General features: G+C 38.3%; 1 protein-coding gene across 1 annotated transcript in view; it reads right to left on the bottom strand.

The window, feature by feature from the left end:
- FBXW8 (F-box and WD repeat domain containing 8) overlaps window positions 1-25,170 on the bottom strand; it is a 231,150-nt gene that overhangs the window by 14,768 nt on the left and 191,212 nt on the right. Inside the window, exon 8 of the mRNA XM_077159938.1 lies at window positions 14,322-14,449. Coding sequence (XP_077016053.1) covers window positions 14,322-14,449 — 128 coding nt within the window. The remainder of the gene's footprint in view (window positions 1-14,321; window positions 14,450-25,170) is intronic.

Raw genomic sequence — 25,170 nt, 5'->3', positions numbered from 1 at the left:
GGAGTAGCTATACTAATATTGGATTAATATTTAAATGTAAAGACATCATTAGAGACAAAGAATGACACTATATACTAGATAAAGGATCAATTCACTAAGAAGAAATAATAATCATAAATGTTTATGCTCCCAATCAAGGAGCTTCCAAAGTACAGGAGATAGACATTGGCAAAACTGAAAGGAGCACAAGACGTTTCAATAATAATAGTAGAAGACAATTTGGCGGTTCCTTAGGAAACTAAATATCGGGTTGCCCTATGACCCAGCAATAGCACTACTTGGCATATACCAGAAAAGCTGAAAGCAATGACTCACACAGACATTTGCACACTGATGTTTACAGCAGTACTATTCAAAATCGCCAGAAGATGGAAAACAAACCAAATGCCCATCAATAGACGAGTGGATTAACAAAATGTAAATACATAAACGATGGAATATTATGCAGCAGTAAGATGAAATGACATCCTGAAGCACATGACAAGATGCGTGAGCCTTGAGGACATAATGTGAGTGAAATAAGCCAGAGACAAAAGGATAGATACTGTATGATTCCACCATTAGGACCCTAGTAAAGGTAAAATCAGAGGCTTACAATACAGAGAATATAGGGGACTTAGAGATACATAGAAGCTGCAGATGGGTGAACAGTTAGCTAATGAGGTTGAACACCAATGTAAGGGAAGCAGTAGAAGTGAAGGCGGTTCTCTAGTGGGTCTATATGTAATATTATTATATTGTAAATGAACAAGATTAAAAGGAGTTGTATTGACCTATGTGTCCCATTGATTAACACTAGAAATATAAATAAGTTCTTGCAAAAACTACTTGAAAGGTATGATTTTTGTACAAAGAGTGTTTAACTTCAGGGTATGGGTGAAAACTGCTATGTATCCTATAGGCTATGTTTAAAAGGAAGACATCAGCACTGCCACGGCAACAGCAGAGGTAAAAATGCGGGGAGGGACAAATGTTAAGAGGAGGTTTAGATTTCCTATTTGGTGAGGGTGTATTTATTGGTTATCTGTCTCTTGGGAACAGTGAAACGATCTAAAATTGGAAGTGTTGATGGACTGTAGACTTTGGGCACTTTACATGATACCTGATTAATGTAGGTGGCTGAAGGATACACTGACTGAGAAGTAGATCGGCAAACAACATGTATACATATAATCGAATGTTGTGCTGCTACAAAAAGGAATGAAGTCATGAGGCATGCAACGATGTGAATGAACATGTGGTACATTTGCTGAGGCTAAATAAGCCAGAAACAAAAGAACAATTATGGTATGGTCTCCTTTAGAAAATGCTTATAAGAAAACAGGGGCCTAGAATGTAAGCTTTTATAGCAGACACATTTAGTCTGGAGTGGTAATTATTATTTCTGGATTTGAGAGGCTGTTTTATATATATAATCTGATATTTAGAGATTACAATATGAAGCCAATCAAGTTGGGGCTAAAATAATTCAGAACACAGGGGTAAGGAAGACATTGTCTATATTTTAGAGCCACACATACTCTTTGAGACCAAAGGAAGAAAGGTTTATTTGGTCTGGAACCTAAATTTTCTGTAGCACCTAATCTAACTCAGCCTGTCTGGATAGCTCACAGGGAGCACAGAATAAGAATGAGGGACTTAAATGCTGTCTAGTTTAATGTAATACAAGGATACATCCCAGAGTATATTAAGCAGGTAATCAAAAAGTATTGGCAAAGTCCCTTGAGGGATGAGAGGAAAAATATGGAACTATTAAACTTTAGCATCAGGGAATCCCCTGATACTGTGTCAAACTTTAGGGACACCTAAATCAATAGACCAAGCCCTTGATCTTGAGGCTTACACATGTGAAGTTTATGCAGGTAGCTGTGCTGGTTTGCAAGGATGTATGTACCCTAGAAACGCCATGTTTTAATCATAATCCCATTTTATAAATCCCACTGTTACTTCTAATCCCTATTCAGTACCGTATGCTTGAATCTGTAATTAGATCATCTCCCTGGAGATGTGACTCAATCAAGAGTGGTTGTTAAACTGGATTAGGTAGAGACATGTCTCCACCCATCCGGGTGGGTCTTGAATAGTTTACTGGAATCCTATAAAAGAGGAAACATTTTGGAGAATGAGACAGATTCAGAGAGCAGAGAAGAATGGCATAGCCACAAGAAGAGTTCACCAGCCAGTGACCTTTGGAGATGAGGAAGGAAAATGCCTCTCGGGGAGCTTCATGAAACAGGAAGCCAAGAGAGAACACTAGCAGATGATGCTGTGTTCGCCATGTGCCTTTCCAGATGAGAGAGAAACCCTCACTGTGTTCACTATGTGCCTTTTTACTTGAGAGAGAAACCCTGAACTTCATTGCTTCATCTTTCCCTGGATGCCTTAGATTGGACATTTCTATAGACTTGCTTTAATTGGGGCATTTCCATGGCCTAAAAACTGTTAACTTGCAACTTATTAAACTCCCATTTTTAAAAGCTATTCTGTTTCTGGTATATTGCATTCTAGCAGCTAGCAAGCTAAAACAGTAGTGGAGAAGCTTAGCCTACCTATAGGCATGCCTAAGAATTACCGCTGGAGGACCTCTTTTGTTGTTCACATGTGGCCTCACTCTCTCTATGCCCAACTCTGTAAGTGAAATCATTGCCCTCCCCCCATTATGTGGGACATGACATCCAGGGGTGAAAGTCTCTCTGGCGGCATGGCAGATGACTCCCAGGGATGAGGCCAGCCCCAGCACCATGGCAACAACAATTCCATCCTGACCAAAAGGGGGATAAGAAGAGTAACTAATAAAGTATCCATGGCAGAGAGAGTTCAAATAGAGTCAAGAGGCTACTCTGGTGGCTGCTCTTATGCAAATTTCAGTTAGACACTGCTACCTATCATAACCTACCAAACTCCAAGCAGGACCATTCCAGCCAGGCCTAAAGAACACCTAGGGCAATATATAAGATTCCACAAGGGTTCCATGTGTTACAGTAACTTTTTAGAAACCTAAAACCTCCAGATGGGTCCCTGGACCAGATGAGTCCTTAAACCTCTCCAGAACATCAGATAGTACCATCTCCCGACCCCTTATTAGTGACAGACCCTTCCAACATGAAAAAGTTAGAATGACCATAGCCCAAACACCCCTAAAGAGAGGGACTGAAAGACCAAAGGTGATGGTGGAGTTATACAGAGAAGATAGGATTTAACAAATGAATATGATTGCTGAAAGATTAAATCAGTATTTCTCTTAGTCTCCAGTATCTTTGAGCAGCTAGAAATAAAAACCTGAGATTGTGGAATTGTACCCTATGCCAAACTCTGAAATCTGTTCTAGGACTAATTGTGGTCCTGTGCTTTGAAATTTATTGCACTACCCAAAATATAAATTTTATACCCAATAAACATTTCTTCCTTTAGTCTCACACAGAAGTTGAAGTTTTAAAATATGGACGATAACATCTTTACCTTGTATTCTGATATACTTTAGTCCTATCCAGATCAGCTTCATTCATATCTACTCGAACTTTGATCATTTTCTCAACTTTTTAAACAGTTCCTGCATGGGGTACTGCTGACTTTTATAACTTCAGAGCTCTAACTCTTAGTCTCAGGTATCACATAAATGCCCGAAGTTTCTGGGAACGACCATACTATATATTAACAGCTAAGTATCTCAGACTTTAGAATAGTTACACCTCCTGAATATATGTGACTGCTGTTAAGAGTTTACAATCTCGGACCCTTTACAATAGACCCCACCCTGGTAACCCATGCTCTCGACTTTCATTCACCAAGTTTTTATATCATACTTAGTCCATATGATTGAGACATGATAATATTGGGCTTTTTGTTCCTGACATTTCATTCAATATACAGTCCTTAAGGTTCATTTACCATAACTGCACGCCTCATAACTTCATTCCTTCTTGCAGCCACTCAGTAGTCCACTGTATACATACACCACAGTTCCCCCTTCCATGCCTCAGTCGTTGTACCCTTAGGCCACCTCCACCCATTGCAGATCACACCACCAGTGTCCATTCACGTCTCCAAACTCAGTTCCCCCAGGTAAGTTCTGAGCAATCAGGTTTCAGGATTATATGGCAAACCTACCCCTAGCCTTCAATGGAACTACCACACTGCCTTTCAAGGGGATGCTCCTCTCAGTTTCCCTACCGACAATGAATAGGTACATTTCTTTCTCCACATTTTCTCTATACACTTAGGTTGAATTGTATGATGTGTGAATAAAACTGTTTAAAAATGAACAGAGAGAAGTAATGCTATAAATAAGTTCTTGCGTGGACTATTTCAAAGGTTCAATATGGACACAGAGTCAATAGTAGAGGAGTATGGGGGAAAACGAAAAATGCAGCTATGGTTGATAGATAATAGGAAGACATCAACAATACCACAGCACTACCAGGGATAACTAATTGGGGGGGGGGGAGAATCTGTGAATTATAAGATAAATCCGAAGAAAGTATTCAAAATAGAGCACAAAGAGATAAAAAAAACTGGAATGAACAGTTCAGCATATGTCAAAAAGAAGTTCCAGGAGAAAATGGAGTGCACGGTAAGAGGCAACATTCAAATAGTTAATGGGTGAGATTTTTAGAGATTTAATAAAAGATATGCATATTCAAATTCAACTAGTGCTAAGAATAAATAAAAGGAAATATATACCTAAGCCTATCATAACAAAATGGGAAAATTAAGAAAAACCAAAGAGGTCTTAAAAACAGTTTCAGGAAAAAAAGACAATACTTATTAAGGACTGATAATTAGACTGGTAGAAAAATTAAGAAACAACATTTAAGTTGTCATAAATTTGAGTGACCCAATGCAAACTTCATAATGAACTTGCCCCACAAACTAAGTGCTAGTTAAACAATTATAGTGCACCTGTCAGAGAAAAGGAGACAAGTCTATACATGCTGGGGGTGGGGTGGGGGTGGTGGTAGCACCCTCCAATATGCTGTCACAAAGAACATGGGACACAGCACTGTGAATGGGTGTATATAGTGGGGTGTGACAAGCCTGTCTGTGTTTAGATGACCTCTGGAGAACACTAGCTGTTTAGTAGTCACCGCTGAGGCGGCCAACTGGGAAACTCCAGAAGAGGGGTGCACCAGAAGACTGGTATCTCCTTATGTTGCTCTTTGTGCTTCTGAATTCAATTTTGAATGTGCATGTTACCTGTTTAAATAAAATAGATATTTTTAAAGATAAAATTCTGGAAGCAAGTACTCAAGCTGTTAACAGCAGTTACCTTGGAGAAGAGAACTAGCAAAGGAGGAATGAGGGGGACAAAGGAAAGCTTTTACTTCTTATTCTATACATGGCCATACTGTTTAAATGTTGAAAGAACAAGAACTCACTCATGACTGAGGGTACACCTGGAGGCCTTCGAAAGTACTGGCCATACTCTGTGTCTTAAGCTGGGTGGTAGGTTCACAGGTATTCCATGCTATTCTTTAAATAGTACACATACCTTATATCACTTACATATGTATGTACTGTTTCATAATTTTCAAAATAATATATTCAACTAGTATTTATGTAATGTTCTTTAAAAAAAGATTTTAGAAAATATATGTTCTTAGCCAGAAATTCCACTCCTAGGTATGTTCAGAAAATAACTGAAAACAGGGTCTCAGACAGATACTTGTACACAAACGTTCACAGCAGCCTTGTTCACAGTAGCCAAAAGCTGCATAGAACCCAAGTGACCAACAGCAGATGAATGGATCAACAAAATATGATCTATCCATCGAATGGAATATTATTTAGCCTTAAAAGGGAATGAAGTACTGATACATACTACAACATGGATGAATCTTGAAAACCTTAAGCAAAGTGAAAGAAGCCAGAAACAAAAGAACAAGAATTAATAGGATTTCACTTATGTGAGTTATCTAGAATAGGCAAATTCGTAGAGACAGTAGATTAGAGGCTGCCAGAGGCTGTGGGACAGGAGAAGGGGGAGTGTTCTGGTTTGAAAGGATATATGTCCCCTAGAAAAGCCATGTTTTAATCTAAATCCCACTTCGTAAAGGCAGAATAATCGCTATTCAATATTGTATGTTTGAATCTGTAATTAGATCATCTCCCTGGAGATGTGATTTAATCAAGAATGGTTGTTAAGCTGGATTAGGTGACGACATGTCTCCACCTATTTGGGTGCGTCTTGAGAAGTTTCTGGAGTCCTATAAAAGAGGAAACATTTTGCAGAATAAAGAGATTCAGAGAGAGGAGAGCAGAATGACATAGCCACAGGAAGCAGAGTCCACCAGCCAGTGACCTTCGGAGATGAAGAAGGAAAATGCCTCCCGGGGAGCTTCGTGAAACAGGAAGCCAGGAGAAGAAGCTAGAAGAGACGCCATGTTCACCATCTGCCAGAGGAGAGAGAAACTCTAACTGTGCTTGCCATGTGCCCTTCCATTTGAGAGAGAAACCCTGAACTTCATCAGCCTTCTTGAACTAAGGTATCTTTCCTGGATGCCTTAGATTGGACATTTCTATAGACTTGTTTTAACTGGGACATTTTCTCAGCATTAGAACTGTAAACTAGCAACTTATTAAATTACCCTTTTAAAAAGCTATTCTGTTTCTGGTATATTGCATTCTGACAGCTAGCAAACTAGAACAGGGAGTTATTGCTTAATGGGCACAGTGTTTCTGTTTGGGGTGATAGAAACTTTGGAAATAGACAGTGGTGATGCTTAAATTAATGCCACTAAACTATACAATTAAAAATAGCTAAAACGGCAAAATTTGTTATACAGGCATATCTTGGAGAAATTAGAGCAAATATCACAACAAAGTAAGTTATATGAATTTTTTGGTTTCCCGGTGCATATAAAAGTTATGTTTACACATACTGTAATCTATTCAGTGTGCAATAGCATGTCTAAAAAAATGTACAGAGCTTAATTAAAATGTGACACACATGAAGCGAGCACAAGCTGTTAGAAAAAGGGCACCAATAGACTTGCTCAGCACAGGTTACCACAAACTTTCAATTTGTGAAAAATGCACTATCTGCAAAGCACAATAAAACAAGATATGCCTGCATATACTTTACACAATAAAATGTAAATTTCTATGTGGTCTTAGAACACAGAGAAGAGCTCCTTTCATTCTTCCCGGCTACTGTGACTGACTATGCAGTGCTGATTATTAGAGAACTCTATTGCTATTGAGTGACATCAAATCCCCCACTTTCCTGGGACAAATATGGGATTAAAGATGCAGAGAGAAGATGAAATATACTTTAAAAATGAAGATGTCTGATTCCTGAAGACAACTGTATAACCAAATGGCTTTTACTGTATGACCGAGTGATTGTGAAAACCTTGTGGCTGATGCTCACTTTATCCAGGGTATGGACAGATGAGTTAAAAAAAAGGAGAAAAAATAAATAAATAATGGGGGTGTAAGGGGTAAAAAAACTGGGGTAGATTACAATACTAGTGGTCAATGAGAGGGAGGGATAAGGGGTATGAGATGTATGGGTTTTTTCATTTTATTTCTTTTTCTGGAATGATACAAATGTTCTAAAAATGATCATGGTGATTAATACACAATTATGTGATGATATTGTGAGCCAGTGATTGTATACTCTGGATGGATTGTCTGGTGCATGAAGATATCTCAATAAAAATATTTTATAAAAAGAAAACAACAACAAAGGTGTCTGTCAGTACTTAGAGACACTTATACTTAGGCATTTATTGAGAAGAGAACTAAAGATGTGTGGGCAAAAAAGAGAGGAAAGATATAAACGCTATAAAAGGAACTGCTTCTCGTCTATAAATGCACTGCTTACTAATGGGAACGTGAAAAGAATGGTGGGGAAAAGAAATTTGCTGCCCAAGTACTTCCCAGTGCATATCTGGTTAATAAGGGTTTATTTTGCTGTGATGATTTTCATAAAGAGCTCCTCTGTTGAATATTTATACTCCATAATTTACAGTTTGGCTGTTAAGGAGACAAAGGCAAACACAAATTTGGTCCAGAAGTTCAAAGTTTGCCATCTGTTTTCCTATTGTATTTAGATACCAGCATGGATGGCTCCAAACAAAATAAACAAATACCCAAAAGATAGAGCATTAGCGTACTTTATATTGCTAAGGAAAACTAAAATCGACCCAAACAGACTTGATCTTCTCCACTCAGGAAAAAAGAATAGCATTTCTCTGACATCTCCTTAGTGAGACATACTCTAGTTTCTTGACAGACAGAAACAGTAAACGATACAGAGTACAAACTCCACACAAGCCATTCAAATTTGCATTAAGAAAACAGTATCTGCCGTGAATATTTTATTTTGCGCAGCCCCAACGTGAAATGCAGCTACTTTGGCAAAACCTATAACCTCAGCACTCAAATCAAATATCCAATCCTGGGAAACAGGTAGCACAGCAAATGGGCACAAAAAAATAAGCCAAGACAACTGATTCCAGAGACAAAAAGAAGCCAATGGTAGACATTGTGAATCCCTATCTAGCAAGTACTTCATCAACTTTGCCCGTTGAAGAGAAAATAATTGGTCCAAAAGCTGTAATTGTATTATGTTTAATATTCATGGTTGGGCTTGGAGTACTGTTCCAACACTCCCTCTCTCCAGCCCCTCTCTAATGAAAATCACACCATAGGAGTCAGCTCTAGCCCGCCAATTAAAACAAAAGACACCAGAACCTTCCAAAGACTCCAACAGAGGCGCATCCATCTGATGGGCAGGAAAATGTGCTGGAACTGAGAGGGAGGCACGCTCTGGTTGGTCCTGGGCTAAGAGCTTTGAATAACTTACAATAACACTTGCAGATGGAGCAAATACAACATTTACTCCCCACTCTCTCTCTCTAACAGCAGGCAGTGCTATCAAGAGCACACCACCACTTTATATTTGTCAGGGCAAGAAGTAAGCCCTGAGACTCTGTAATTGGGGGTCACAACTCTGGGCTCGCCTCCCCTTGGTTTGGATTAAACAATCCAGTATGATAAGCAAACTGTATTTGATGGCAATGCTGCAGTCTATTCAGAGTCTGGCTAGGGAGTTTCATTAAGAAGAACCTGACCTCCAGCTATATTTGTATGCAGGAAATAAAGAGCTGAAGCTTACATTTAGTGTTAAACGTAAGCTTTTTTTATTATGAAATTAATCAAGAAAACTAGCATTTAAAAAAAAAATAAGTCAGTATATGATCCATTTGATTTCACTGAATCTGGATTACTAAAGAGGATATTAAATACATGCTAAAATCAACAGCTTTTATCTACATAGCACTGATGACAGTCTTCTGTGAATAATTCATTTTAAACAGAGCAACTATTTTCAACTAAAACTGTCCAGTTTAATCTAACTAGGCTAAGCTTAGAGTTCTCTGTATTTAAAGCTGTTTCTCTAAAGTTCAGGCTCTGTATATTGCCCAAGAAGTCAGGATTGTAACAAGATCTCCAGACCAGTCATTGAATCTTTCTGAACCCTGTTTCCTTAGGTGGGCTGGTATTACATGGTCTCTCAAAGATCTCAGCTAACCCGAACATCTTTGATGTTCAAGTCAGCCCGTGATACAAAACCCGTGGACAATAATGATGAGTTTATGATACCGGAATAATAACATACATGATCCCAAAATAGAAATACTGAAACTTAATTTTCATATCATTTTAATCTTTAATCGTTTGTTTCATATATCCATCTAGTACATAAGGACCCCAACAAAAGTTTTCTACTTTCATATACAGTACTATTGTTTAACATGCCCAATACTTGGAAGCTTATACTGTATAACAGAGTAAAAAGGGTGTGAAATAGTAAAAAAGCTGTGAGTAACCAAGGCAGTGAAGTACTGGCAAAAGTTTAGACATAAAGATTGACCGAATTGAACTGAATAACACTAAAATCTAGAATAAACACTCAAATTTACAGTCAACTAAGGATGTCAAGACAATTCAATGGGGGAAAAGAACAGTCTTTTCAACAGATGATGCTGGAATAATTGAATAGCCGCATGCAAAAGAATAAGTAGGACCCCTGCCTTACACCATATACAAAAATTACCTCCAAATGGACCATAGACCTCAATGTAAGAGCTAAGATAATAAAACTTGTATAAAAAAATGTAAAAGTAAATCTTTGTGACTAAGGGTTAAGAAACAGTTTCTTAGTCATGGCACCAAAAGCACAAGCAACAAAAGAAAACATAAACAAATTGGACTTCATCAAAACTGTTAAAATTTTGTGCTTCAAAAGACACCATCAGGAGGATGGGAAGCAGTGGCTCAGTGGCAGAGTTTTCGCCTGCCATGCTGGAGAGCTGGGTTCGATTCCTGGTGCCTGCCCATGTTTTTTGTTTTTGTTTTTTTACAAAAAAACCACTATCAGGAAAGTAAAAAGATAACTAACAGAATGGGAAAAAAATATTTGCTAGTCATATATCAGATAATGGATTGGTATAGGAATATATAAATAGCTCTTAAAACTCAACAAAAAGAAAAATAACCCAGCTAAAAGAACAGGCAAGGAATCTGAGAAGACATTTCTCCAAAGAAGATAAACAGAAGGCCAATAAGCACATGAAAAGATGCTCAACATCATTAATCATCGGGGAAATGTAAATCAAAACCACAATGAGATACCACTTTACATCCACTAGGATGGCTACAGTCAGAGACAATAGCAAGTGTTGATGAGGATGTGGAGAAATGAGAACTCTCATCTACTGCTGGTGGGAATGTAAAACAGTTCAGCTGCTTTGGAAAACAGTCTGGCACTTCTTCAAAAGATTAAACATAGAATTACCATCTAACCAACAATTCCACTCCTAGGTATGTATATATATATACCCAGAAGAAGTGAAAACATTTGCTACACAAAAATTTGTACACAAATGTTCACAGCAGCCTTATTCATAATATCCAAAAATAGGAAACAACCCAAATGCCTAAAGGACTAACAAAATGAGGTATATCTATATATGGAATATTATTCGGCCATAAAAAGGAATGAAGCACAAGCACATGTTACAACATGGATGGATCTTAAAAACATGCCAAGTGAAAGAAGTCAATCCCAGATCATTTATTGTATATTCCGTTGATAGGAAATGTCCAGAATAAGCAAATATATAGAGACAGAAAGTCGACTAGTGGTTGCCTAGAGCCTGGGGGAAGGATTAAGACAGAATGGGCAGTGAATGCTAATGGGTTCAGAGTTTTTTTTTTTTTTTTTTGAATGATGAAAATGTTCTAAAATCAATTGTGGTGATGGTTGCACAATGCTGTGAACTTACTAATAACCATTAAGTTGCACAATTTATATTGGGGAATCGCATGGTATGTTAATTATATGTCAATAAAGCTGCTAAAATTTTATAAAAAATAAACTTGAGAACCTGGGGGGCAGAAAAATTGTGTCCTTTGTTGGTTCCATGAATGTTGGCTTGGCAACCCAGTAACCACTTGACATATGCCCTTTTCCCCCAACTCTTATTTTGATTCTCCCCAACAGAGCACTGAGCAGATGACAGACACAAAAACTGAGAGCCAGAGAAAGGGAAGGAGCTTTATTTAACCCAGCCTTCTACTGCCAATTACGAAGTGGCCTGTCCTAATACCTAAAGCATAACATTCCTCCTCCTCTAGCATTCCTCATTTCTCTTTCTTTTTGGTCCCAAAAGAAGACGACAAAAATGCATTCAGAAAAACTCACTGATTTATATCGCCAAAACAGTTGTGCAAAAAACTCACCTCTCTCTCTTTCCCAGCAAGGGAAAAGCGGTCTACCAGTAACCTAGTTTTCATTCTCATCATTCTCTGAAGTCTTCATCAGACTCTTATTTATCCTGTCTTTTTTTTTTTCTTTTTCGGGAAAGGGTAACAGGCGCCTCACAAAATCCTGCCCACACGTGCAAACTACTCAAGCTGATATCCTTACTCTAATGAAAAATTATTTTATTTCTCTCAACCTGGAACAGTTTTACGTATCTTTAAATCCATCTCATTCTCGAGTTATCCATAAAGCCTTAAGAGAATACTGTGGGGATTAAGTTTCTTAAAATAAAAAAGGGAAGTTCCAGGTTTTTAAAAATTGCATAGGTCATTAAATGACAACCAAGGACATAGCTCTCTTCATAGTATCTGACCCCCTGCTCACACTTTTGAAATAAAACAGCTGTACAAGCCTGGACATGCATTTATAAAGCAATCTTACTTATAGCTATTAAAGGCTTTGGAGAAAGAAAAATGAGACTTTACTCTTCCACATTTAAAAGTCTTGATTCTTCATTCCTTCCTTTTTCCAGATGTGAAATTTTTATTTTAAAAAATCTTAACCCCCCATGTTTTCAAATGCATAGTACTGATGCTGCTATTTTGATTCATAAAGAGTGATCTTATTTTATGATGGTTAGCCCCTGATGTACCAGCAGTGGTCAAATAGCTGGCACAGAGCTTCAGAACTGGCCCTGATTAAATATCACTTTGAACAGCTCCCTACCCCAACCCTCCAAATCACTTGTCTATTCTTCTCATCCATAGAGACAGAGCGGTTTTAAAAAAAAAAAAAGCCATGATATTAGTTTACTAATAGAATGGACTCAACCTGGTCATGTTTGGACTTCAGCATGGCCAGAGAGCCCTGAAACTGGGCATTTAGCTCCTTTTCTGGCAATGGGCACATAATTAGGCATTCCTGCTCCAGAGGAAAGAAAAAGTCTGCTTTCCTGAGCATATATATGGGTCTCCTAACTGACAAAGACATATATATTTGATAAGGGTAGTTACAATCTTTAAACTTGTTCTTTAAGAACTAACTGGGCTAAGTTATGGAGAGCAGAGGTCTCTTCTCTGGTAAACCATTTGTTTTCCCATGAGCCTAGCTGTGGCTGAACACCTCAATGTTCAGGCTGCAAACACACTCTGAAGCACCATCTACAGCCCTAAACCTTTCTATCTGGATGACCCCAAAGAGCCCCCCGCATTTGCTCTTTCACAAAATGAGTGGCTGCTAGGTCCCTGTGGGGAGAGCATATCAGATAAGCTTAGCTCCTTTGTACAGCTCAGTCTGGAAACTAAAACATGAGAGCAAAACTATGAGCTGATTTGTTTAACTGGGTGTGCCACATGTGGGGGCCACTTATCAAACCTAGACATTTTAGGAGAAAAACTGCCAGGACATACTCCAAGGAGTTCAAATTTCAAGTGTCAGAATATCTGCCATTGTACTCCTACAATTTTCCTTGGGAAAAAAATACTTGAGTATTTTTTAAAGCGTTATCACATTATCTTTTTCCTCTAAAGGGGAAGAACTAAAGGGGTAGAGGTCGGGAGTCAAAAATATTATTTGACAAAATAATTGTTTTTGCAAGCTGCTGCACTGGCGGGACAGAGGCTGGGATTTGGCAGAGGAGCATTCGCCTCACAATCTGATGCCCGCCACCGAACAGGCCACCACCTGCAGCCGGTCAGGCACACGGGAGGGGTGCTGGCATACCCTGGCCTCCAGCCATGTTACCTCTCCTCAGGCACTGGATCAGACATGGCAGATAACCAGCCAAAAAAAAAAACAAAAAGAAAGAAAGAAAAGGAAAAGAAAAGGCAAGGATATGGGGAAGGGGAAAAAAAATGTGGACTCAGAGGGCCTTTTCAAACACTTTAATCCTTTCGTGCTGATGATTCCCGGAGTGTCCATGGCTGGCACTGGCCTCTGTAGTGAGAAAATCTGAGTCCCTAAGCCAATGTGTTAAAGAGAAGACTGCTAATCAGCTAAATAGAAACTGGAATCTGTTCCCATGAAGTCCCTTTTTCCCCCATCACCAGAGGGACACCATAGTGTTCTGAAAATACACTCTTGACATCATTTGGCAGGCAAACCTATTTTGTTGAATATGATTCATCCCTTAAGTTATTGTTTTTAATATTAGAAAGTGAGCTTTTAAATGCCAAGCAAATTTTGCAGCAGGGGGACAAAAGATATTCCAAGTGGTCTCACTGGACCTTCCACCAACTGTGTCCACCAAATGGCTTTAAAGAAACCTCCCCACGGTGTTTCAGAAGTGAAGCAGAGACATAGTTATATCCAACTATTACCTAATATAATTTGTTCTCCAAGTTCACAACTGTGTTTATGGAGGCAGGGCTGAACTTAAGGTGGGCAAAGCTGTGGAGAGCTAAGTGAAGCTAAATAACAAGATAGAGTCCGTAAAAGCAGCACAGAAAATTAACAAGCATGGTGGAGACTGAGAGCAAAGCCTCGGCCAAAGCTGCTGGTTGCTATAAAACACCTTATGTTTGCTATAAAACAGTTATTTCAGACATACCTCCTGTCCATGTTGCCACTGACCAGGAGATTGGGAGGACTGTCTCTGAGGTTGACACATGTGAAGTCACCAAGTGCATTACCCAGCTTTGAGAGGCAGCGTTCTGCTTCCAGACTGTACACCAGGATCTGGTGGAGGAAGAAAGACAGGTGGGTACACAATTACATATGCCAACCCATGTGAACTGCTTGTCACCTCAGCATGCTCCAGGGCTCCAGCCTTGTTCTCCAGCTCCACTGTCATTAATCTTTTCCAGGTTAATGATAGTATAGGAATATAGCTATCAGAATGACAAAAGGAGATTTAAAAGAAAATAGAGGATAATCCAAAGAGTTTCTCAGGACAAAAGTGCAAACAAACTAAGAGGAGACAGAAAGAAAAAAGAAAAATGGAAAAATTAAGTATTCTGGTTGATTTTTTGAGTATTCACATAGAAATGGAGGTATCGAAACTAAGCGTTGCTGAATACTTCAGATGAGAAATAGTGGGAAAACTAAGAAGGGATCAGGAAGTTTATAGATGAGCTGGTTTGGGGTTCTCTTTTTTTCCCCTTTCCATACTTAATAGTAAAAAGAAAACAAAAATATGAGTATCCAGGAAAATGAAGCTTGCATAGCCAGCAGGTGATTCTTTTACACCCGTCTAAACTATAACAAAACACAAGTTTTTATTCTCACACATTTCTCTTTTCAGTCTCTTTCCACTTGCTAAGTTTAGAAAGCTCTGTTCCATAAGGTATGAAGGCAAATAAGAAGGTACCCTTTACCTCTAGACAACCTGCTCATTGTAATACTCTGGTAACATGTCTCCAGAAAAAATAAAAAGCGGGGTGAAAAGGATAATTCATAAGGAGTCTTCCAACCAATTGATATTATATGCTTGCTGTGGGTCAGTCATTACCGTAGGTGCTGAGGATACATGCTTTGCCCCAAAATTCACACTTGAAAAAATTCATTAAAACACACCCATATCATGTTCTAAAAAGATATTGTATTCTGATGACCACGTGATTAGTATTAAGTGAAATGCTGAAATCAAATGTTTTAATATTAATGTTATTTAGAGCAAGTCCTCTCTTTTAGCACACATGTTAAAAAAGATGTGCTTTCTTTGTCTTGTTAACCTATACATTTACCATTATCAGTGCACGGATTTTTATTTTGGCATTGAGAGGCTAAAAATTAATTAAATGGCTCCACCTTGAAAGCCACCAATTTCATTGTCAACACATAATGAATGCATATTTCCAACAAGTGAATCTAGAGAAATTGCTAATAGTCAAAACATCACTATAATATTAGTTGATTATTGTAAACAGTTTCTAAAAGCAGAGAGGACAATTTTAAACTTTAAAATGTCTTCGTTAAAAACTATAGAGGACAAGCTAAGATGCAGTTGACAATAAAAGCTTTGACTCAGGAAACTTCAACAGTTCTAAGATGTCTAAACTAAGATTATTCTTATAAGTGAGAACATGGAAATAATCAAATCCTCCATCTACAGTTCACAACCTAATTTTTAAAAACCAGTTCCTGGAAGAGAAAAAAGCTGAAAACAGCAACCTCATGTCTATTATAAAAGCATTATTCCATATTTATGTATCCTGATAGAGCTTTTAATAGGGTGCTTAGACTCTCTTTTGAAATATTTCAACTTCTATAACAGGAATGTAGCCTCTATAATCAGTAAAATGTCTGTGGTAAATATAAGAATCAAAATCTGATATTAATATGGTTGGTATATCTTTATCTAGAAGTTCTCTTTTGACAAGTGGATGGCTCATTTTTGAGTGCTAAAGTGAGGTCTATTTTGGCTCCAAAAAAACTACAAATTCATCCTAAAGACATGTAACTTAGTAGTCAAGTATTTTCTAGAATGTTTAATAATTCAATGAATTAGAACTATCTGAAGAGTAACTTTACCATTATGTTTAGTTAAAGACCACAGAGACTAGAAAACACATTACTCCTCTGGAAGGCAGTTCTTTCCATGTTAGAAGTCCCTTAACGACCTTTACTATTTTTTCCCTCCCTCCCACACTCTCTCTCTTTTAATAAGGTTGAGCAAATGGGACTTCATTTTATCTGACTGCCACAGACTAGTGAAATTAATTATTCATACTCACACTCTCCCTCTTGTTAAGACCATGCATTAGACTAATTTTTCTCTTTATTGCCCTAGTTGGGTGAATCTTAACCCATGGCCACTTGACTCATTCTCTGAGGTGTACAGATATGCTGGAAAGATGGGAAAAACTACCCATAGCTAAAATCTTGAACTAATGTAACCAACCAATCAATAGCTATTGCTGAAGATTTTTTCTTTTAAGTAGCAAGTGTATATTACAAAATAGGCTTAAAATTGATTACAGAGTAAATATTTATAGTAGGTATTCCTTTAAGAACCAGTGAAAACATTTAAACTATGTTAAGAATGGTATATATTTTGAAAGATAATAACCACAGGAGATGCAAATGATACTGGATGGTTTCCCTTTCTCTCTGGCTCCTAGCTAGATGTAGAGGGCACTAGGTAGAAATAAACGGTCTTTAAAAAGAACTTTAGCAGCAAGTTTTCTATTTTTTCTTCTTAGAGATATTAACATATTTTCATAAATCCTAGTCTTAGAATTTTAATTTTCAGTTTTGTGAATTATTTCTCAGAAAACTATTTCTAAAAAAGTAACAAATTGTAATACATAGAATTATATAACAGATAGTGGTCCTCTGTATGTCCTTTTCTTAAAAAATAACCACTTTGTTATTCTGGACTTTTTCTAAACACATGTCCATGTACATGTGTGAATAAAATTTTCCTTTTCTCTCAAAGGAATTAATGTTCTGTAACTTGTCTTTCCCACTGAAGAACATGCATTGTGAGTTCATTCCTTGTCAGTACCTAGAGATAGATGTTATTCTTTTTAATAGCTACAGAGAATTTCTCTGTGGTTATGTAATTCCAAATTGACAGATGTTTGGGTTGTTTCTAATTTTTTTGGATATAATAAATAATTCATTCAACAGCCAGCTGACAAATACTTATTAATCATAGTCTACGTACTACACACTGGAATGAACTGGGATAGTGGATGATCTTCGGAAGCCTCAACCTGCTGCCAGCTGAAACAATCCACCTCTTTACCAGGTGGTGTTTGGCCTTCAGCTTCCTGTTCCTCTTTTAGGAGGTCCACCAACCCATCTTATGGTCATGTTCTACCAGCTGGTGTCTTTAAGCATCAGGGGTGGTGATACAGGGTCAGGAGAAAGGAAGTGGCCCCAGGCCCAACAGTGCTGCCTTGGTACAACAGGCAGGCCCTGCATCTGCTGGTGTGACCTGGACCATTCAACATTCCCAGGACAGTCTTTCAACAGACTGCCAAGGAAAAAACTGAGAAACGGCTCCTGTCCATATAGTCAGGTGAGCTCAGCACAGGCCAACTTTCTTATTCACCCTATGAGAACTGGATTTAGCACTATAAATTTTACTAAATATGGGACTGATATTACCCTTGCAATTAAACATGAACCACTAGTGTACAGAAATCACTGTAAAGCGATTATAGAGTCTTATCATCCCAGAATTTTGGTCCCTATACCTGATAAATGAGGAAAAGAATTCCATTATGTGTTTTCTTTATGTTTGCGAAAATACTGAGTCCCCCTCATACTCATTTAACTGTCAAAGGCATTAAACTAACAACAATAATCTGAGTGGCTTGGCTTACCTCCTCAGAAGCCCATCACTGTCCTTCCAAAAGAGTGAGGAGTGGTCAGGAAGCTCTGTCACAAAACTATAGAATTTAAAAAGGCTTTGTAGATCAATGATTATTTATCTGCCACCATTTTTAAAGAGGGATGCAATCAAGAGGGCAAAAGATTAGGGGATGTTTTACTGGACTGAAGCAAAAGTAAAACATAAAATGCATGAGGAAGAAGACTTGATTGAGTTCCATGGAGATGACCAAGTGACCCTCCATCACGACCACATGTATTATACTCTTCTGAAGGAGAAAAGTCAGGTTAAGAAGCCAAAATCTACAAAGTAAAGCAAATAATAATCATGCTCTCTCTTCCTAAATCCATCAAGCTTATTTTATACTCTCTTCTCCATGGGGCCCAGTTATACAAAGTTCGTTCCCTCTGCTGACACTGAAGGTATTTACAATCTACACACTTCATCTGGTGTTCCTAAGGTGCCATGTAAAACTGTGCATTATCTTCCTCCAATTTCTGCCCAGACCCATGGCTCTCTAACTCTTCAGGGTAGAAGAGTCACTTAAAGAGACTCTAATTTTAGTAGGTCAGGTGAAATTCTACAAATGACACTGTCAACAAGTCTCATGCCACAAAGTAGAAAACACTGTCCCAAACTTAGACTACAAACTTGAAGCAGAAAGTCTATCATTTATTCATTCATTCATTTAGCATTCATTAATGGCCTAGTATGCACCAGGTGTTGTTATTTAGTCCCTGAAAATGGCTGAGGGCTTGCATTTGGCAGGTGCTCAATTAAGTGTCTGTATATTAACAGAGTGGAATGTGAGACTGAACAAACCCAGGCAGGACTTACACAACCTGGTGGTACACTGTCAATACCAACGCCTTCATTTTATTTATTTTTTTGCGTAATCCATTTCTTCATTCCTAGAAGTCTCATCTTGCTGCCGGCTTGTATAAAGGACTTCAACCTACTCAAGATAGAAGGAAGAGGATGGGCCACAGTGGCTTAGCAGGCAGAGTTCTCACCTGCTATGCCAGAGACCCAGGTTCAATACCTGGTGCCTGCCCATGCAAAAAAAAAAGATAGAAAGAAGTTCCACAGATTTCTTCCCATAATATCCAGATTCTAAAACACCCAAAGTGTATCTAATTCTAAGATTCCACATCTGGCAACATGGTAGACTAGACTATCTGAAGAACCCTCTTGTTACAAATACTGAAAATACTGGATTAGAGTCATTCTATTAATAAACATTACTTTAAACATACTGTTGAACTCATAAGAAATCAGAAAAACCCACAAGAGCCAAAAATGAAGAAGACCCTAGAGTCAGAAAGGTAAATAAGTAGTCAAGCCAGTGGCTGCTCTGAGGATATATGCCAATGTCAGAAGCTTAGAGAAGTGAGGAAAAGGAGATTAAGTTTTTGACTAGCACAAAGTAGAGGGTTAGAAGTGAGATCTCTGAATAAAGCTGGTCCCCTGAAGAGCTATATACCCTCCGTAAAAGTAAAACTTTGTTGTCTACACAGAAACTTGTCTGCCTCAGAATCTGTAATCAGAAGATAGCCCTCACACAGGTTCAGGGTCTGAATTGGTGCTACGTGCAAGACCAGAAGAACCCAAGCCAAGTAATCAATTTACAGTAGCTTCGTGTTGGTAACACACTTCCAAGTGCCTGGCAGAATCTTCTAGGGAGGAAGATACTTTCACTCCAAGCCCTTTAATAGATCAAGATAACTCAAATATAAGCTCACAATTAAAAAAGAAAATACAAATACAGACAGAAACTGCTCATCATAAGGGAGAGACAGAAAAACAAACAGAAGAATGAGACCTTCAAGGGTACTTGATATTTATCAAAGAATATGGATAGCCATGCTGAAAATGTTTACAGAAATAAAAGAAAGTGATGATCAAAAGTAGCAAAACTGAGTAAGCAGATTTGAAAACAAAAATAGAATTTCTAGAAATTAAAAAGTCAATGGATGAGATAAACAAGAAATTAGAGCCCGAGAGAGAATTTGTAAACTGGGAGATAGATTTGAAGAAATTACTTGGAACGCAACCAAGAGAGATGGAGATGCAAAATATGAATAAGCAATGAGTAAATATCACACAGAGGAGAGAATAAGTGAGTCTAACACACATCTAATCAGAGTTCCAGATAGAATAGAGAGAATGAGGGAAAGGAAATTTTCAACAAGATAACAGCAGAGAATTTTCTGCAACTGAAAAGAAAGAAGCACAAGAAATCCCAAACAGGATAAACAAAAATAAATCCACGCATAGACACATTTTTGTGAAACCACAGAAAATTAAAGGCAAAGAGAAGATCTTAAAAGTAGATGAAAAGAAGAGAGAGTCCTAAAAGGGAAAGGCAATTAGACTGACAGTCAACTTGCTGGTAGCATCGATGGAAAGTCAAAACGAGTATTACCTTCAAAGAGCTGAGAGAAACTATCAATTTAGAACTGTGAAAGGCTAGCAAAACTATCTTTCAAGAATGAGGAGGAAATAAATATGTTTTTAGATGAAAAAAAACACACTAAGAGCCCTTGTGGATAATAGATCCTTAAAGAGATAGCTGAAGAATGTACTCTTGAAAGATAGATACTGGAAGGAAGAGTGAGCAAAGATTCAGGTAAATGTGCATAAAAGTTTATAAACACTGACTATATACAACAATAATGATGATTTGGGGGGCTAAACAGAACCCTATCTAGTCATTATTATTCCAGACAGCCAAGTCCCACAAATCAAGAAAATGTAACATCACCACAAAAATGCCAGATGCACAGGGTATGCTCCAGTGAAACATATTGGTATGACTAATGCTTCCTTGGTACCTGTGCAGCATTTGGCACAGAGAAGGGATTCAGTATATATTTGTTGAAAGAATGAATAAATGCTACACATCTCTGCCTATATCCATCCATTATAGGCAAATGAAACACTGGTCTTACAAGTAAAGATGTGCTTCATGCATATAAATGAACACATTAAGTCAATTTGCTTTCTACCGCCACCAACATATGTAGCTGTTTCATAAGTGACAAGCAGAACTTCATTCAGCACTGACCCTGACAAACAAAGCTAGTAATGCTCATTTTCAATAAAAAAACAAAAGATACAAAAGAAAAAGGCCTATCCATCTTTGGGGTAGAATGTACTCATATAAACAGCCGAAGTTACTATTTTGACCCACCATAAATATGACCTACAAAAAATGTGAAATTTAACTACAAAAAATGCAGGGTGCATATCAATGTTCACACACAAAGTGAAGTGAACAGCCTCTATAAATTCACAGATGAGCTAAGATTAAAAAAAAAAAATGAGATGAGAAAGACAGACAATTGGGGAGGGAGGGAAGCTAGTGAGAAGAGTAAATCATACTCAAAACAGCCAATAAAAAAATAAAAAAGCAGTTAATATACATGAATAATGGATGTCTGATTTAAAAGCAGTTTACTCCAATATGATGTAATTTTTGACAGTCAGCCAGAGAGACTATTTTCTAAATCTGTGCCAGAGATAAGTCATAGCAAAGGCTTGGTAACACAGCCATATCTGTGAACATGTGGAAAATGACTTTCACCACCATCCCAAAGGTGACTTTCTGTTGGCAAACAAAAACTCGCCTCTCAGGTGCACTTAGCAGCAGCAACTAGCAAGATGCAAAGCTTGAAGAAATGGATCCCTGACACAATCACAGTTCACTGAAATGACAGTTTCCATGGCATGCTTCTGGCACAGTCCACACTCAAATTCTGCACAAAGGGAGAAGAAGCCTGGGCTGCATTCATGCTTAAGTTTTAATTGGAATGACAAGCCCACAAGGCCAAGATATTTCAGGGATGGGACAGTGTTGCTGAGAGTCGCCAGGCACTGGGTAGGCAAAGACTGTGTGCTCCCACCACCACGTGCCAATGCACCTGCAACCCCCGTGGTTCCAGGACTGGACTCTTCCCTCCAAGTCTCTGCCAATCACTGCAGGCTATGCCAACCGTGGGGGCTTTGTGATGTGGACAGATGTCTACAAAGGACCAGAGCAGGCCAAACCAACACCTAGTGTGACCTAAGCCTGAAAGAAACCCAGAGAGTAAGAGTACATGGGTGTAAAATCCAGGCAAAAATAAACCAAATCTCATAAAAATAAATAAATAAATAAATAAACCAAATCTCTCTCTCTCTCTCTCTCTTAAATACATCCATAGGTACTGGGAATCAAAAAGGAACACCAGGTGTTCTTTGTGGAGTGAGCAAAAGATGGCTCTCTGCTTGCAGAATCTCTTCAGAGAGTAAGGATAAGAGATGTGACCACAAAGAAGTGGTTAATGGTTACATAGAAATGAAAAGGAAATATTCACTGTCAAAGGATTTCATCCAATGAAGAGATTATAATTTTTATGTAAATGTATAACTGAAAGCTGAAAATCCTCACACTCTCATTTCAGTGTTCCCAAACATGCCTCATTATAATAAAGACCATGGGCAGTTTCAAAGCACTTCAAAAATATTCACTATATGTAATGTGAATAAGCAGGGTCCCAGTAAGAAAGAGAGTTATTATCAAATTCTTTGATAGGGAGGAAAACTGAGATTGCAAATGATCAAATGAATAATTTAAAATTAAATGCAACTTTCTAGGATATAAAAAACTGAAAGATTACAAGTGAGATGCTTGCAATGTAAAAATATCCATAAGCCTGTACACTTAATTAATATTGTACATGAAATTCAGATGTTACACTAGCTTGGTTATCAATTTTCTTAGACTAGCCTGGCAACTTCTTGTTTGGCCCCAAGTTAGACTGCACAAAGGCTTAGAAGGGGGTAGACAGGCAGACTGTCGATGAAATCAGATCTCTGAAACAAATGATAGCTGAATGAGGAGACTGGAAAACCACAACAAAAACCAGGGCCGCTGGTGTAGAGCAAACAGTCTCAAGATTCCACGGACTACTCTTTCCTCACTGAGGGCAGAACCACCTTTAATAACTATATACTACATGACTCTATTGGCAGACATGTCCTTAGCAGTGTTCTGCACATAAGAGAACACTGTGACTATTACCTGTTAGTAATAACCAGGTTTGACAGAAATCAAGAAAAGACATTGTAATAAACTTTTCACATGAATCCCTTCAGAACATCCAATTTCATTCTCACAACAGCCCGTGAGAAGGAAAGACAAATATCATTGTCTGCATTTTATGCCTAAGGAAACTGAGGCTTAAATATTTATAAATAACTTCCTTCCAAATGACAGTTACCAAAAGTACCTGAGAAAGCACTAGGTAAAACCCAGTTATTCTTGGTCCTGTATCAGTGTTTGCTACCATATCACATATCCTGCCAGAAAAAGTAATGAAAGATAATATTTACAGTGTTTTCTTATGTACAAAACACTGCTAAGATGCATTATCTCATTTAATTCCATATGGAAGGTACCATGATTTACTCACTTTATATATGAGGAAACAGAGGCGGAGATAGGTCAAATCACTTGCACAGCTATAAAGTTCTAGAGTCAGGATTCAAATCCAGGTGGATGGACTTCATACTCTTCAACCTGTACTCCTGGGTGCTCAGAGTGTGGTCCCAGAACCACCATCAGCAGCAGCACTGAGAAACTTATTAAACATGCCAATTCTCGGGTCCTACCCCAGACTCACTGAATCAGAATCTCTGGGGATAGAGTCTACAATCTGCATTTTAACCCGGCCTCCAGGAGATCTTGGGACTTGATCTGCCCTGCCCTACACCAACACTACTTCCCATCACAAAAAAAATTTCAGTGATAAAGAGATTTCAATGTTACTCAGTTATAAACTCTCACTTCTGCCTCCCAAATGTTGCCAACCTGGTTGGAAAACCAGATTTGTTAAACAGTTAAGCAATAATGGTAGGTAGTAACAATATTATATATTATGAGATGGAGACTGTGGGTAGTCTGAGTAAGAGCTCAGAGAAATGGGGGAATTCAACGAGACAGAAGAGCTGCTAAGACTCCTTATAATCAATCAGTCTCTGGACCTTTCTTAAAAAGACTTGGAGAGACTAGAGGGAAAAAGGCAGTAATATTCCTAGTCCCTGGTCAGAAATGAGTGTGTTCTATTCAGGATGGAATATGGCCTGGCTGGAGCAAGGGGCTCAATCTGGAGTAATAGGAATGGAGAGCTGGGGCTAAGATAGGGGCCTGACTCCCCGAGTCTTGAAGGCCAGGCTGAAGATGGGCACCAGGGCCTCTCCCACAGTCTTTTGCATGTGGGCATTATTCTGCTAAAACCTGAAATGGACCATGACAGATGGAGTTGGACAGCACAGTTATGAAGTTATGGACTTAGACAGGTAGAGCAAGAGCAAAAAGGCTTGGAAAGGACAGGGGCAAGTGGAGGGAGGGTCTGGGGTGGGAAGCATACTGGGAAGCATACTGGAAGCATTCCACCCCTTCCACCAAGTACAGCCAAAAGCTAGGAGGAATTATTTTCATGTCATTTTCAACATTAATTTTAAGGCTTATTGTACTTATGAGATAAGAATTCACCACCCAAGGAAACACCAGAGTCTATAGAGGCCACCTTCAGGTAGAGTTTGGGTCAGAGCTGTGAACCTGGAAAGATCCTAAGAAATATGGGGTCCAGTCAGCTGATCCCATCTGAATGGCACAGTCCTCAAGCAGGAGAGGTGCGTGGAAGCTGGAACCCAGGTCACGGCAGAGCTGCCTGGTTTGTGGCACAGATCACACAATTCCAGGCCTTATTTTAACATACTGTATTGTAACCGTCATCACTACTCCTGAGTCCATTAATATGGAAAGTGATTGCTCAGTTGTGAGCTGGGGTTTTCCTTTGCTATCTACAAAACCAGATTTACCCTGTAAATTATTAATACACTGAGGGAATGCTTAAAAGAGTAACTTTGAGTCTGTCAAAAAGACTCATCTGCAACTCAATAATTTATGTTAATTACAAACCCTTACTAACATAGAGCCTTATAGAAGACTAAAGTGTTGTCATAAAGTGTTGAATAAAAAACAAAAATTCTTTACTTTGTAATATTTTGTAATCTAGTTTAAGCTGCTATGTGTATTTCAAAAATGTATAATGTTCTCAATATTCTAAAA

This window comes from Tamandua tetradactyla, chromosome 5 (assembly GCF_023851605.1).
Source record: "Tamandua tetradactyla isolate mTamTet1 chromosome 5, mTamTet1.pri, whole genome shotgun sequence".
NCBI classification, from domain to species: Eukaryota; Metazoa; Chordata; class Mammalia; order Pilosa; family Myrmecophagidae; genus Tamandua; species Tamandua tetradactyla.
The sequence above is the reverse complement of the archived record's forward strand: the minus strand, read 5'-3'. Positions and strand labels throughout refer to the sequence as shown.